The sequence below is a fragment of the Lissotriton helveticus genome, chromosome 10 (assembly GCF_964261635.1).
Source record: "Lissotriton helveticus chromosome 10, aLisHel1.1, whole genome shotgun sequence".
Classification (NCBI taxonomy): domain Eukaryota; kingdom Metazoa; phylum Chordata; class Amphibia; order Caudata; family Salamandridae; genus Lissotriton; species Lissotriton helveticus.
The window spans coordinates 917676006-917691335 of record NC_136071.1 but is presented as its reverse complement, the minus strand read 5'-3'; the positions used below and the strand labels follow the sequence as shown (position 1 = coordinate 917691335).

The window sequence follows — 15330 nt, the reverse complement described above, 5'->3', positions numbered from 1 at the left end:
CTTATATAGATAACAGATTTGCTGCTCTATTGAAACATGTATTTGTACTGTCAATATTGCTTTTTTGCACATATTTTCCGGGTGCTCACAGAATGTTTTTAACATTGATCGATCTTTTTAAAATTCTGTGGTAATATTTACATGTGTATGTTATTTTGATTAAATATGCATTTAAGCATTGTGATAACATTACAGACCTTTGGGGTTGATGATACATCGAATTATATCATTCAATCTATTTGTCTATTTCGAATTGGACTTATACATTGCATTATCACTTGTAAATTGGAAATGTTGCACCTGGTTTTAGCATTTTAGCATTTGAGCAGCTATGATGTTTTAAGGTTTTTTTCACTTATATCATTTGGCACTTATATCATGTGCAGTATTTTTTCCTTGTTCATTAAATCATCTGACAGCTGGTCACATGATACTCTGGTACGATTCAAAAATGTCATACTGACCTGATCAGCGCTCATGTGATCAAGGCCACTGCGATGGCCGAAAAGCGTAATGACCGCTTGCACTATTTGATATATATATATATATTTCAAAAAGTTCCGAAAAGCCTCGGCAAGCCAAAGGATAGACGAAAATTAGAATGGAACCACCAACTCCGTGCTGATCTTTTTCAGTGCATTTATTTGTGCATAAATAAAAGCCCACAAGTCGCCATGACGCATTTCACCTCAGCCGAGGCTTGATCACATGTCATGTCAAGGAGATAGAAAACGGCATTTTAAAGTGCAGGTGACCAATGGCAGACTGATACCATTTCAAATTATGGAGTTCAAACGGACATTTGTTTTAGTAATATAGGACATAATGTCCTTTTTGTACTGGGAATATAGCATGTTAATTTCACCAATATATTATATTGACATGTAGGGGAATATAAGAGAAATATAAATATTTCATATTGTTTCAATATTTAAATACTTTCATTATGAAAAAATATAATAAAATGTTATTGAAACAACAACAATTCATATATTTACATTTAAAAGGAATTATAGTTCCCAACTGCATATACATTTCTAACAGTTATATTGTTGCCTTCGTAATTCCCAAAAAAACATTTTTATTCGCCCGTATGAAATCAACATTTCAATGACACCCCAGTGGGTTATCCAGAAGTTAAATATCTGTCTACCAATCTAGTTAAGGTAACACTCAGCCAAAATGCCTTAATATGGGAAAAACCAAAGGTTTTTTATCAAGTTCAAAGTGCAAGTGATAAACATTACGTGATGTAACAAATATTCTAATTAAAATCTGTTGTTACAGGTTGCCCAATCTGTTTCATTTGACCACAAAGACATTATTTCTATATTGTGTTGTTCATCTATTTCCTATTCGCTCTATATATAGATATATTCAATTATTTTCTTTTATACTTTGTGAACAACTCTAATACTTCAAAGGCATGTGTACAAGTCCTCACTAATATTAAGTCCCCCAGGCTGCTTACTATTAAGTTCTATGATGTAACGCGTTTCCAAAAGACGTAATTTACCGTCTCTGTCTCCTCCTCTTTTTAGTGGTGAGATGGAATCTATTAAATAGTATTGAAGCAAGTTTGGGTCGCTTTTATGGCAGCTTTCAAAATGTCTCGCAACAGGGTATGACTGATCCTTCCCAGTTATTGCCCGTAGGTGCTGTAAAATACGTCTATGGGCGGGAAGTCGAGTGCTTCCCACGTACTGCAAACCACAAGGGCATTGCAGTACGTACACCACAAATTCAGTTTTACACCCCAATTGTTAGGTGATCATGATGGGTTTTTCCTGGAATGGGCTATTGTAATGGGTTTGCAAGCCTTGCATGTTTGGCATTTCTTGAAACCAATGATGCGACCCCACCATTTTTTGGGGGTGTCCAAGGTGTTACTAACCAATGCATTGGCCATGGATGGGGATTTACGAAAGGTTATGTCGGGTCTACCCTTTACCAATTTACCAATGACTGGATCCCCCTGCACCAAGTTCCAAGTTCCAATTTCTGGTGAAAATTTTGCCGATGTCTGCATGCTGTTGGCTATAGGTTACTATCGCCCTGCATTGCACTTGTTCCTCTTCCTTACCAATCTTAATGGATTTTTGGGAAGAATTCAGTGCTTGGTTTCGCGTTAATTTAGCAGTTTTTATTATGGCATCATCAATCAATTTGTTGCTATATCCCCTCGCCAAAAACCTCTTCTTACACAGGTCTTGAGCAAGCGCACATTCAGATGCGGTGCTACAGATGCGTTTCAACCGCAACATCTCCCCATATGGGATGCTGCGGATGAGATGGCGAGGGTGGTGACTGGATGCGTGTAATAGCGTATTGCCTGCAGTACTTTTCCTGTGCAATCTGGTCTCTATACAATTTCCGCTGACATACACTTCCACATCTAAAAAATTAACTGTGTTTTTATTGATGTTGGAAGTGAGCTGCAGATTCATATCATTCACATTCAGTAGTTCAATGAAATTTCTGGCACTCTCCTCAGAGCCTCTCCAAACAAAGAAGAGATCGTCTATATACCTTAAATACATCATAGCGTGCTGTTCCATGATCTCCCTGTGTTGACCCATGAGGACCCGCTCCTCCCACAGCCCCATGTGCAAGCACGCGAAGCAGGGGGAGAAGCAGGACCCCATGGCAACACCTCTCAATTGTTGGTAGGCCTGCCCATTGAATGTAAAGAAATTTTGCTCTAAACACATTTGTAACATTCCCATGATCATTTTGTTGTGATGCACATTGTGTAATGGGCGTTTGTTCAAATAGAACTCTGCAGCTCTCAATCCGTCAATATGTTTAATGGATGTGTATAGGGAGCAAATGTCTAGAGTTATGAGTAAATATTCTTCACTCCAAGTTATTTCAGACAGTTTGCATAGAAAATCCGTAGTGTCCCTCACATAAGAATTTAGTTCTTTTACCCACTCCTGGAGAAAATAATCAATATATCTTGAGACATTCTCAGTAGAACTGTCAATGGCGGATATTATCGGTCTGCCAGGTGGAGCTGTAGCATCCTTGTGAACCTTTGGAAGAAGGTAAAATGTAGGAATGACTGGAAAATCCTTTTTCAGGAACTTGAATTCATCCTGTGAAATCAGACCACTGCTGCGCCAAGCCATAAGTTTGGAATTTTGTTCTCTCCAAGCTTCTTTAATGATATTGATGTTAGTTTTGCGGTAACAAGCGGTATCACCCAGCTGTTTTTCTGCTTCTTTGATGTAAAGATCCCGCTCCCAGAGGACAATGTTGCCCCCCTTGTCCGCCTGTTTAACTACCACCTTTTCATTTGATTTTAGTTTCTTAATCAAATTGTTGTAATTTTGATTTTGTCTTGCAATCGCTTGGCTGCTCTTATTGGTTGCAACATAGAGTTTCTTTAGGTCTTCCACAATTAGATCCTGATAAATATCCAAATTGTCATGTGTTGAAATGGGGTTAAACGTAGATTTAGGTTTGAAGCATGTGGTACTGATCCCAGCACCCAAAATGTTAGTCTGTATTGGCCTAGTTGTAGTATCAGACCCTTCCTCACATAAGTTCCAAATATCTTCAAAAGATGGACCATCCCCCACATTCAGAAGAGAAGGACTTTGTGTCTCCATTGTTGTTTCCTTTCTACGCGGTTGGAGTCGATGGAATTTCGTTAATTTAAGTTTTCTTACAAAACGATAGACATCCAACCTAGTATTGCTATAGTCAAAATTTCTAGGAGGGCAGAAGGATAATCCTAGGCCCAAAATGCTCATTTCCTTCGTCGTTAACACTGTATTAGTTAGATTAATTATTGAGGGGGTCCCTGTTGTTGTCCCCGTTTTCTGCTGTTCCATCTTCTCTGGTTGTTCTTATTGTCGCCACTTTGCGTTGTGACGTTTCCTCCGCTCGAGCCGTTTGCGGTTGGTCCTTTGTTTGCCACTGTAGACTTGGCTCTTGGCCTCAGGGTATCTCGACGCGCCTCGCACAGGCGGCTCACTTCTTGTGCGGGGGTAAGTGCAGTAAACCCCAATGCCGGCGTGTTTCTCAAGTCACCTTCCAGGTCGCTGCCCTCGGTGGAACTCAATTCTACAGAAGATGCCGAACTCTGGCCCCCCTGCACACCTTGTCCCTGTTTCCTAGTCCTTACTCGAGTGTTGACATTGTCAAATCTCCGGGCGAAGGTGAAGATGTGCCCATTTAAATAGTCGAGTCTGTCCCTCTCGAATTTAAAAGCTTTCCGCTTTTTTATTATTTCCTCTTCTTTGTTGAGGCGGGCTTCCATCTCTTCACGCATCTTTTTCACATTGTCATCTGCCCCCAGATCTTGTATTTCAGATTCAACCTTCTCGATTTCAGCTTGTAATTTATTCCTGTCCTTCTCCGCATATTTAATCAAGATCGTTAACAATCTCACAGAGTATTCCAGGTTGGCGGTGGCCCAATCTTCAAGCATACAGGGATCCGGGTCCTCATAACTAGGCGCAAGGGAATTTCGAAGACCTCTCGGGACACGCCCTACTTCAAGATAGCGTGTTAGCGACTCGTGTTCCCACCATTTCGCCGTTTCTTTTTTCGTCAATTTTTCCAGTTTCCGAAACAAGTCCCTGGCTGTTGGACTTGTATTGCCCTCATCTTGCCCATGTGGAGTTGGTGCCGTGGCCCCCCCAGCCGGGGTGACAAAAACAGACTGGGCAGCCTGTGCTCTGCTCCTTAACACGGCGGCGGACATTGCTGTGTATGGCTAGATTAATGCTGTACTGAACGATTCTGGTCTTAGCGTTTACAGGCAATCCTGACGCTAATCCAAGCACTCTCCTCACTGCGCTATGCGTACGCCACCCTACCTTGACACGGTTGCCGCTGTATCCCAATCTCGTTCAGATACTCGGCTCCTTCAGTCCCGGTCGGGCGTGTGCTTACTCGCAGGGGCTTCTCGCGGCTTCCTCCTATCGGAGTATGATATCCGGCTCTGGGTCACGGAACCACTTGCTTCCTGCCGCTTCTCGCCACAGATGAGGAGGGGTTTCCACTCGCACCCAGGAGGCTACCAGGTACAATTTGTATTTCAAAAAGTTCCGAAAAGCCTCGGCAAGCCAAAGGATAGACGAAAATTAGAATGGAACCACCAACTCCGTGCTGATCTTTTTCAGTGCATTTATTTGTGCATAAATAAAAGCCCACAAGTCGCCATGACGCGTTTCACCTCAGCCGAGGCTTGATCACATGTCATGTCAAGGAGATAGAAAACGGCTTTTTAAAGTGCAGGTGACCAATGGCAGACTGATACCATTTCAAATTATGGAGTTCAAACGGACATTTGTTTTAGTAATATAGGACATAATGTCCTTTTTGTACTGGGAATATAGCATGTTAATTTCACCAATATATTATATTGACATGTAGGGGAACATAAGAGAAATATAAATATTTCATATTGTTTCAATATTTAAATACTTTCATTATGAAAAAATATAATAAAATGTTATTGAAACAACAACAATTCATATATTTACATTTAAAAGGAATTATAGTTCCCAACTGCATATACATTTCTAACAGTTATATTGTTGCCTTCGTAATTCCCCAAAAAACATTTTTATTCGCCCGTATGAAATCAACATTTCAATATATATATATATTCACTGAAAAAACCATAGGTTTCAGGAGTTGTATAGTTAGGAATTAGTTTTTTAAAAACCTTTGAAATTCACTCAAAAAACTATAAGTTTTAGTGGTGTTATAGTTAGCTGGACATTTTACTCATACAAAACCAATGAAATGGCTCCTATATAGTTAGTTGTACTAACTATATTTCGCGCACCCACAATCCACTGCTGATGATGTCACATATTAGATCATTCATGACATGGTCAGTGACATCACTGATGACATCTCAAATGACATCAATGATGACATCACTGATGACATAATCCAGTGAATTTGGTTTGCTTCGTTATTTAAATATGCATTATATATATAGCAATTTACATTGAAGAATGAGTGGATATATATAAATAAATATTTGGATGGAGGATTTAGTAGCAGTGTAATTGACTGTTTACTTGACCAATTTATAATGTCTCACTAAATATAGTGGATAGTGACTAAACTGTGTGAATATCTGTATCACTGTGTCAGTTGTTGTGTAAACTGATTCTACAGTTGGCTACTAGCTATGTGAGAGTCTATATTAGTTATTGATTAGTTAACTGAGTATTTGTATGGGAGTGTGAAAGTGTGTGTGGTTCGGTGGGGGGTGTGTGACTGTCCAAAGATGTGTGAATAGTTGATTCAGTAGATATATGAAGTTAAAACTACATTTTCTAACAGTTTGGGTGAGGGAATCTATTTATGGGTGTGGTGATGAGCAAACATATTTCTCAAAGGTACAGGTCCAACAAACTAGAAAAATAAAAGGCAGTGTATGTGTCAGTTGTTGTATATAAATAAGTATACATAAGACACAATGATTGTGTGAGTGACTGTATGGATAACTGTATACTTGTAATAATGATTTTATAATTCACTAAGTATGACTTACTATCTAAATGAATAGAAAAAGTGGTGTTTGTAAAAGTGTTTTGCTAAGTTATGTTATGTTATTTTTATTTGTACCGCGCACAGCTGCCCCAGCAAAGGGGCGTCCTGGCGCTTTGAGAAGGTAAACACAACACAGCATTAAAAGCGGGCAGAAAGGAGAAGAGACACAACAGATGAGCTAAACAAATAAAAAGGTCTTGATAGCCCGTCTAAACTGAAGGAGCTCATCGATGGCCCGTAAATATGTAAGTATGATCCATTGTTTGCATAAGTGAGTAGGATGACTTCATATGTGAATAGGATGCGTGCTGTTGTTTAATGTCGATATAGATGTATAAGTATTTTTGATAGTGTTCTATTGTTCATTGACAGCATGTATGAGTGAATCCATAGGTAAGTGATTAGATATGTGTATACATCTATGAATCACTGAGTGGGTTTTTAGATACTTGTATTGCTGTGACAATGGATTTAAATATGATACTCTGTATTTTACAAACAGTGATGAAAAATTGTAATAGTGTATGAAAAGGTGTATGTGATTGTCACGTGGATGATGTCATCAGTGATGTCATCAGTGATGTCATTTGAGATATCATCAGTGATGTCACTGACCATGTCATGAATGATCTAATATGTGACATCATCAGCAGTGGATTGCGGGTGCGCGACATATAGTTAGTACAACTAACTATATAGGAGCCATTTCATTGGTTTTGTATGAGTAAAATGTCCAGCTAACTATAACACCACTAAAACTTATAGTTTTTTGAGTGAATTTCAAAGGTTTTTTAAAAACTAATTCCTAACTATATAACTTCTGAAACCTATGGTTTTTTCAGTGAATTTCAAAGGTTTTTTTTAAATGCTAATTCCTAACTATATAAGGCCTGAAACCTATGGTTTTTTCAGTGAATTTCAACGGTTTTTTAAATGCTGATTCCTAACTATATAAGGCCTGAAACCTATGGTTTTTTCAGTGAATTTCAAAGGTTTTTTAAATGCTAATTCCTAACTATATAAGGCCTGAAACCTATGTTTTTTTCAGTTTTAAAAAAAAAAAGAATTGATTGGTTAACTGGCTTATTAAGTGTATCTTAGTGAATACATATATTAGCGAGTAATGTTTAAATATTTAAATATATGCATGAGTGATGTAATATGTGACGTCATCAGCAGTGCATTGCAGACGTGCAAGTTATAGTGAGCCCAACTAACTATAACGTGGTAATTTCAATGGTTATATGCGAGTAAAATTTCCAGCTAACTATAACTGGTGTGAAACCTATGGTTTTTTCAGTGAATTTCAAAGGTTTTTTAAATGCTAATTCCTAACTATAACTGGTGTATAACCTATGGTTTTTTCAGTGAATATATATATATATAAAATTTCTATGGCAAAATGAAACCCCTCCTTTTGTTCCTTTTCAAATTAAATGTATTAAGTGTTACCACTTTATTCCAATCAAGATGACTTCAGGTGTGCCATACTTTTGTCATAAGTAAGACTGTTAGCGTTCTAGTTGTTCTTTAGAACACTCTGGGACATTCTGTCATTGGGCTATAGTTGGGCTACATCTGGCTGATATTTGGGCTACATTTGGGCTCTTTTGTCTCTGGTGGCCATCTTGGGAGACTGCATATCAGAATTTTTTTTATGAAATATACGAGGATTTGAGAAGTCACTCAAAATGTGCCCTAATTTTTCTTTCTTCAGCACTAATCATAATTTCTATGGCAAAATGAACCCCCTCATTTTGTTCCTTTGCAAATTAAATGTTTTAAGTGTTAACACTTTATTCCAATCAAGATGACTTCAGGTGTGCCATACTTTTGTCATAGCGTCCATCATCCCCTTTTGTATCGCATACTTTTGTCATAAGTAAGACTGTTAGCGCTCTAGTTGTTCTTTAGAACACTCTGGGACATTCTGTCATTGGGCTATAGTTGGGCTACATCTGGCTGATATTTGGGCTACATTTGTTTTTTTTGTCTCTGGTGACCATCTTTGGGCTACATTGGGCTACATTGGGCTACATTTGGGCTCTAACATATATATAGCCCAATGTAGCCCAATATATATTTTTTCAAAGTTAATTTTCGTAAAAACCACTGGAGCACATATCTTGAGCCATAGCAAAGGCACATCGGGCTACCAGTCCCTACAATTTTGCCAAGTTTGGTGGAAAACCATTCAGCCGTTCGGGCTAAAAGTGAGTCCAACAGCCCTATGGAAATTAACATGGGGAAAACACGTTTTGGGACCCCCCTTTTATCTCGGCCCCCGCTTGACGAATTCCCCCCAAACTTTCAGGGAAGGAGCGGAGCGCCGCGAGGCAAAGTTAAGGAAAATTTCAGGAAGATTCCTCAACCGGCGCCTAAGTTATTCCCAATAGAATGTTGCGATTTCCCTATGGAACACAATCCTAACTATATATACCTACTGGCTATCGCCAGTAGGTAATATATATATATATATATATATATATATATATATATATATATATATATATATATATATATATATATATTCAATAAACGTGAACTTATACAGGACAGAGTACTTCAAAACAAAAATTTTAACTCATTAAGGAGGAGAAGAAACAATAATCAAAGACTATCTACATTTACAAAAGGCAGGTGTTTGACACATCAGAATGTAAAGGAAGCAGCAAGATTAACCGTGTAGCTTTATTTTGAAGTAGGAGGAAGCATCATCCTAAGGAGAAGAAGAGAAAGTGTGTTTGGTAAGGTCATTTTAGGGCACGAGAGAGGGACGACAAGGGGGACGCTCGCGACGGTGAAGGCAATCAGGAACAAGGGGTGGGGTGATAAAATAAATTGGGGGTGTCGGAGATCATAAGGTTATAGTTAGCTGAGCCTGGGTGAAAGTATCTGTGGAAAAGCAGGCGTTTAGGATCTTTCCAATTCTAGTCTAGGGCACGAATGCAGTTCCAGATTCTAGTCTAGGACACAGGGGGATATCCCAGCTTCTAGTCTAGGGCACGGCTGGCAGGTAGGAGTTCCAGATTCTAGTCTAGGGCCCGGCAGGAAGGAGTTCCAAATTCTAGTTTAGGGCACGACTACAGTTCCAGATTCTAGTCTAGGGCACGACTACAGTTCCAGATTCTAGTCTAGGGCACGACTGCACTTCCAGATTATAGTTTAGGGCACAAATGCAGTTACAGATTTTAGTCTAGGACACAGGGGATGTCACAGCTTCAAGTCTAGGGCACGGCTGGCAGGTAGGAGTTCCAGATTCTAGTCTAGGGCACGACTGCAGTTCCAGATTCTAGCCTAGGGCAGGACTACAATTCCAGATTCTAGTCTAGGGCACGACTGCACTTCCAGATTCTAGTCTAGGGCACGAATGAAGTTACAGATTTTAGTCTAGGACACAGGGGATGCCACAGCTTCTAGTCTAGGGTACGGCTGGCAGGAAGGAGTTTCAGATTCTAGTCTAGGGCACGACTGCAGTTCCAGATTCTAGTCTAGGGCACGGTTGCAGTTCCAGATTCTAGTCTAGGGCAGGATATAACACAAGGTACAACAAGCTTCTAGTCTGGGGCACAACTGCAGTTCCAGATGCTAGTCTAGGGCATGGTTGCATGTCCAGATTCTAGTCTAGGGCAGACTGGCAGGAAGGAGGTCCAGATTCTAGTCTAGGGCACGGCCGGCAGGAAGGAGTTCCAGATTCTAGTCTAGGGCATGACGGCAGTTCCAGATTCTAGTTTAGGGCACGGTTGCAGTTCCAGATTCTAGTCTAGGGCAGGCTGACAGGAAGGAGGTCCAGCTTCTAGTCTAGGGCACAACTGCAGTTCCAGATTCTAGTCTAGGGCACCATTGCAGTTCCAGATTCTAGTCTAGGGCAGGCTGGCAGGAAGGAGTTCCAGATTCTAGTCTAGAGCACGGCCGGCAGGAAAGAGTTCCAGATTCTAGTCTAGGGCACGGCCGGCAGGAAGGAGTTCCAGATTCTAGTCTAGGGCACGACTGCAGTTCCAGATTCTAGTCTAGGTCACGGTTGCAGTTCTAGATTCTAGTCTAAGGCAGGCTGACAGGAAAGAGTTTCAGATTTTAGTCTATGGCACGGCAGTCAGGAAGAAGTTCCAGATTCTAGTCTAGGGGATGGCTGGCAGGAATTAATTCTGGATTCTAGTCTAGGGCACAGCTGGCAGGAATTAATTCTGGATTCTAGTCTAGGGCACAGCTGGCAGGAAAGAGTTCCAGATTCAAGTCTAGGGCACGGCTGGCAGGAAAGAGTTCCAGATTCTAGTCTAGGGCACGGCTGGCAGGAAAGTGTTCCAGATTCTTGCCTAGGCAATGGTTGGCAGGCAGGACTTCCAGATTCTAGTCTAGGGCACGGCTGGCATGAAGGAGTTCCAGGTTCTAGTCTAGGGCACAGCTCGAAGGAAGGAGTTCTAGTGCACTGCCTGAGAAGGACTGAGACTTCGTACGGTGCAAAAACTGCTGCTTTTAGAGAAGCTGATGACCCGAACCCAGTCCACATACTTGGAGAGCCCCTGGCATCCAAGGAGATGCGCCCCAATCTTATTCCCTTTGCTGAAACTGTTCCAAATCACTCACCAAGTATAAACCTCTATAATAATGAGCCTGACTATTAATTTGGGTGTCAGAATACTAAATTCCAGACTTTCATTAGACCAGATATAGGAATATAATAAAAGGCTAATTTACCAGGTGCGTTTATAACTCAACTTAATATACTGTTCAGCATGACATTTTGCATTCCATTTTTAATATCTTGTAATCAAATTTTATGTATTGGACACTATAGGTGTGTAATCTTATGCGCCCTTAAGTTCATCCTTATGCTAGATGTAGTTATAATATTAAATAGGAGTTAATTTCCTATCACTATCTTGTGATTGAATACTATTAACCCTTGATTGATTTCAGTTTATTGCTAATGTCACGATTTTACATCAACGTTATTGCAATCGAACATTCATTAATATTGTTATTTATGGGATGACATCACTATTGTTTGCATTAATAACTCTGAATAATTTGATAAATTCGTTCAACAGAAAACATATTTAGGCCTCACAAAACGCTATTATGTATGTAGTTCATTACTTGAAATAGATTTTCGCAGCTCCGGGTTGACTCTCTTCATGGAGCAACATTGTCTGCTGGTTTTTTTTGCTCTTGTTGGTCTCCATAAACACCACCGTTGTCCTGGTGATGAGAGACAATAGAATTCAAGGGCAGGTTGCCATTTATTTATAATCTGTAACTTTAAGGAAACATTGTGTTACCCGTCCTCTATTTTGGAACCAGGCCTTCTGTGTTGCTGTCCAACGCGCGTGTGATAATGGACATATGACTCAGCAATACAATAAATGCCATAGATTGGTCTCAAAATATCATTGGGATCGGTGCTTCAACTATAATCTCGTGACCCAATCACCAACGGGTAGCTCGTGAGCTACTGGTTGCTCTTCAGCTGCCTAAAAGTAGCTCTCCTGGGTCCAGTCCAGACTAATAAATTAGAAGCTTTTGCTTGACCAAATTAATATATGTATCCTAACTTTGAAAAATGTGTTTTCAAAATGAAAATGTGCGTATTTTTGAACTGATATAAAGAGGGTTGCATTTCCAAAATACTTTCAAAGTTATAAGTCATGTGGCGTTGGGGAGGTTTATTACTATTATTATGACCTTGGTGTCAGGGGTATTTAAGCTTTGGCTGTTATGTATTATCCATGCAAACGCGTTCCAAATTGATAAAGACTTTTTTTCACATTACTGCTGGCTACCCTGCTTGATGCAGAGGTGACCACTGCGGTTAATTTTACATAGGGTGGCCACTAACTATTTTTTCTGATGTAATCACAATTATAATCCAAATTATATTAGCAGCTCGGGACCATTTTTGTTGATCATAATTAGCTCTCATAATAGAGAAGATTGGAGACCTCTGGGTTAGACTAGAGGCTTCCTGCTCCCTACAGGCCACATATAGGTCTGTCACCGATGCCTCTGGAAAGTGATAGTAGCCCTTTGCAGATCCCCTGTCACAAGTAAGAGATGACGCCCTCTCCGGCTAATACTGAGCCCCTGTCACAGGTAAAGATGGCACCCTCTTCAGCAGGTTCCTCATGGGACCAGTCCAGCCCAAACTGCCAAGCATCGTGGGACTGGTTTTGGGTTAACACCCCTCATCAACCAGGCTAGCTTGAATCCAGTGGCAAAGTGAGCAAAGGGACCCACATCTGAGCATACCCTGCCAACTTAGGGCAACAAAGCAAACACAAGGAGATGATCGACGGAGCGCTGAAACTTTTCAGACACTCACCCCCAGTCACAGGTCTGGGTTGAATCCATCACCCTTCTTTAGCTTACTTCGCAACCCCAGTTCAGACCCAGCCATACGCAAATCAGTCTTGACCCTGTTCCTCATGGAAACAGCCCAGCCGGTATTGCAAAGCCAGATCTTCCCTGGACCAGAAACAAGCATCCTGGGATCAGTTTTTTGGGGTAACACTCCTCATCAGCCAGGCTAGCTTGAATTTAGTGGCAAAGTAAGCAAGGGACCCACATCTGGAAATACCCAGCCAACTTAAGGTGAACAAAGCTAACACAAGGATATGATGGACGAGTGCTTGTACTTTTCAGTTGCTCACCCCAAGTCACAGATCTGGGCTGAACCCTTGTCACACTTTTCACTGGTAAGAAATGGCTCCCTCTGCAGCAGGTTCAGACCCGTGTGACACGTGTCACTACTGAGAGATGCAGCTCTCTGCAGCAGTACCGAGTGCCTGAGTGCATGCCACAGATGTTCCTAGAAAGAAGTACAGTCATCTGCAGCAGGTACTAAGCCTGTGTCATCAATGTCACTAGTGAGAGATTCAGCCCTCTGCAGCAGGTACTGAGCCTGTGTCATCAATGTCACTAGTGAGAGATTCAGCCTTCTGCATCAGGTACTGTGTCCATATCACAGTTGTCACTGGTAAGAGATGGTGCCCACTGCCGGAAGTAGAGTGTCTGCCATAGATATCTCTAGAAAGACATGGTGGCCACTGAAGCAGGTACTGAGCCCCTGTCATCGATGCCACTGTTGAGGGATGCAGCCCTCGGCAGCAGGTATTGAGCCCTTGTAATCAAGTCACTAGTGAAAGACGCAACCCTCTATGGCAGGGACTGTGCACCTGTCACCAATGTCACTAGTGAGAGACCCAGCAATCTACAGCAGGTACTGAGCCAGTGTCATTGAGTCACTAGTGAGAGACGCAGCACTATGCAGGAGGTACTGAACCCCTGTCACTGATGTCACTCTAGAGAGATGCAGCTCTCTGCTGCAGGCACTGAGCCCCTTTTATCGATGTCACTAGTAAGAGATAGTGCCCTCTGCAGCAGGAAATGAGCACCTGTCATCAGTGTCACTAGTGAGTGATGCAGCACCCTGCAGCAGGTACTGAGCCCCTGTCATTGGTGTCACTAGTGAGAGATGCAGCCCTCTGCAGCAGGTACTGAGCCCCTGTCATCTGTTATTGAGTCACTGGTGAGAGACAGTCTTCTGCAGCAGGTACTGAGCCCCTGTCACACTTGTCACTGGTAAGAAACGCCCCCCGCTGCAGCAGGTACAGAGACCCTGTTACACATATCACTGGATACAGGAGCACCGGTACAGGTAGAGAGTCCCTGCCACACTTGTCACTGGTGAGAGACGGCGCCCTCTGCAGCAGGTGCTGAGTCTAAGTCAGAAATGCCACTGTTAAGATGTGAACACCCCCCCCCCCCTTGCCCCCCCCCCCCCCGCAGCCCAAACACGTAAAAATCCCCACTCACAGATGTAAATATTGAGGGATGAACGCCTATCACTGTCACAAACAACTCTGGAGAGAGGTGAACACCAGCCCGGAGGTAGGTACCGAGCCCCGGTCCCACATGTCACTGGTAAGAAACGCCCCCCGCTGCAGCAGGTACAGAGACCCTGTTACAAATATCACTGAATACAGGTAACACCCCTGCCTGCATGTACCGGTAGAGTCCCTGTCACAAATGCCACGGGGAAGAGATGACCACCGCCCTCTCCAGCAGATATTATACCCTTGTCTCAGCTGGTACTGGAGGGAGGGTACACCCCTCCTTGAAGCAGGCACAGAGCCTCGTAGATGTCACTGTTGAGGAAAGAGCATCTCCCACGACAGAAGGCACTGGACCGGTTCTGGGGAGCCGTGCACTGACAGCATCTTCGGGGTCGCTTACCTGGAAGGGGGAAGCACCTCCGACGTCAGCCAGAAGGTGAAGAGAAGCAGGCAGGTGCAGACGAGGACGAGGAGGGTGAACACCTTCATCCCTCGCGTCTCCATGCCTCCGGGCTGCCTGGGATGCCTCTCAGAGCCGGGGCCGTGGGAGGAAGCAGCCGAGAGTGTGGCGGCCGGAGCGGCGCGCGCCGTATTTGCCACCGACCTCCATCTACCACTGCTCCCTCCTCTCCATCACTTCCTCCCCTGCCCTGCCCCGCCCCCACCCCCGCCAGGAGTCCGCTCCCCGTCTGGGTCTGTCTGTGATGAGGAGGCAGTCTGAGCACGCCCCCGGGGCCCGACAGCCCCGGTTTTTACCGCTCGGTAACTCCTTCTGTCTGGATACCGCCCCTCCTCCTGACACCGACGGGGGCCCTCCGCACCCCTCCCCTCCGTCACCAGCACATCTGGTCTATAGTCACAAATTGTCCTCTCTCGAGGACTGGGGGAGGCTTCAATTAGGTGGGATATGAGTTGTATGTAAGATAAGATGTAAAACAAATGTGTGTCCTTGTCATCGAACATAGTTACTAGT

General features: G+C 42.6%; 1 protein-coding gene across 1 annotated transcript in view; it reads right to left on the bottom strand.

The window, feature by feature from the left end:
- Positions 1-14982, bottom strand: part of ST8SIA6 (ST8 alpha-N-acetyl-neuraminide alpha-2,8-sialyltransferase 6) — a 478017-nt gene extending 463035 nt beyond the window's left edge. The window contains exon 1 of the mRNA XM_078663574.1: positions 14758-14982. Within this exon, the coding sequence (XP_078519700.1) occupies positions 14758-14861 (104 nt within the window). The 5' untranslated portion in view covers positions 14862-14982. The remainder of the gene's footprint in view (positions 1-14757) is intronic.
- Positions 14983-15330: the final 348 nt, after the last annotated feature.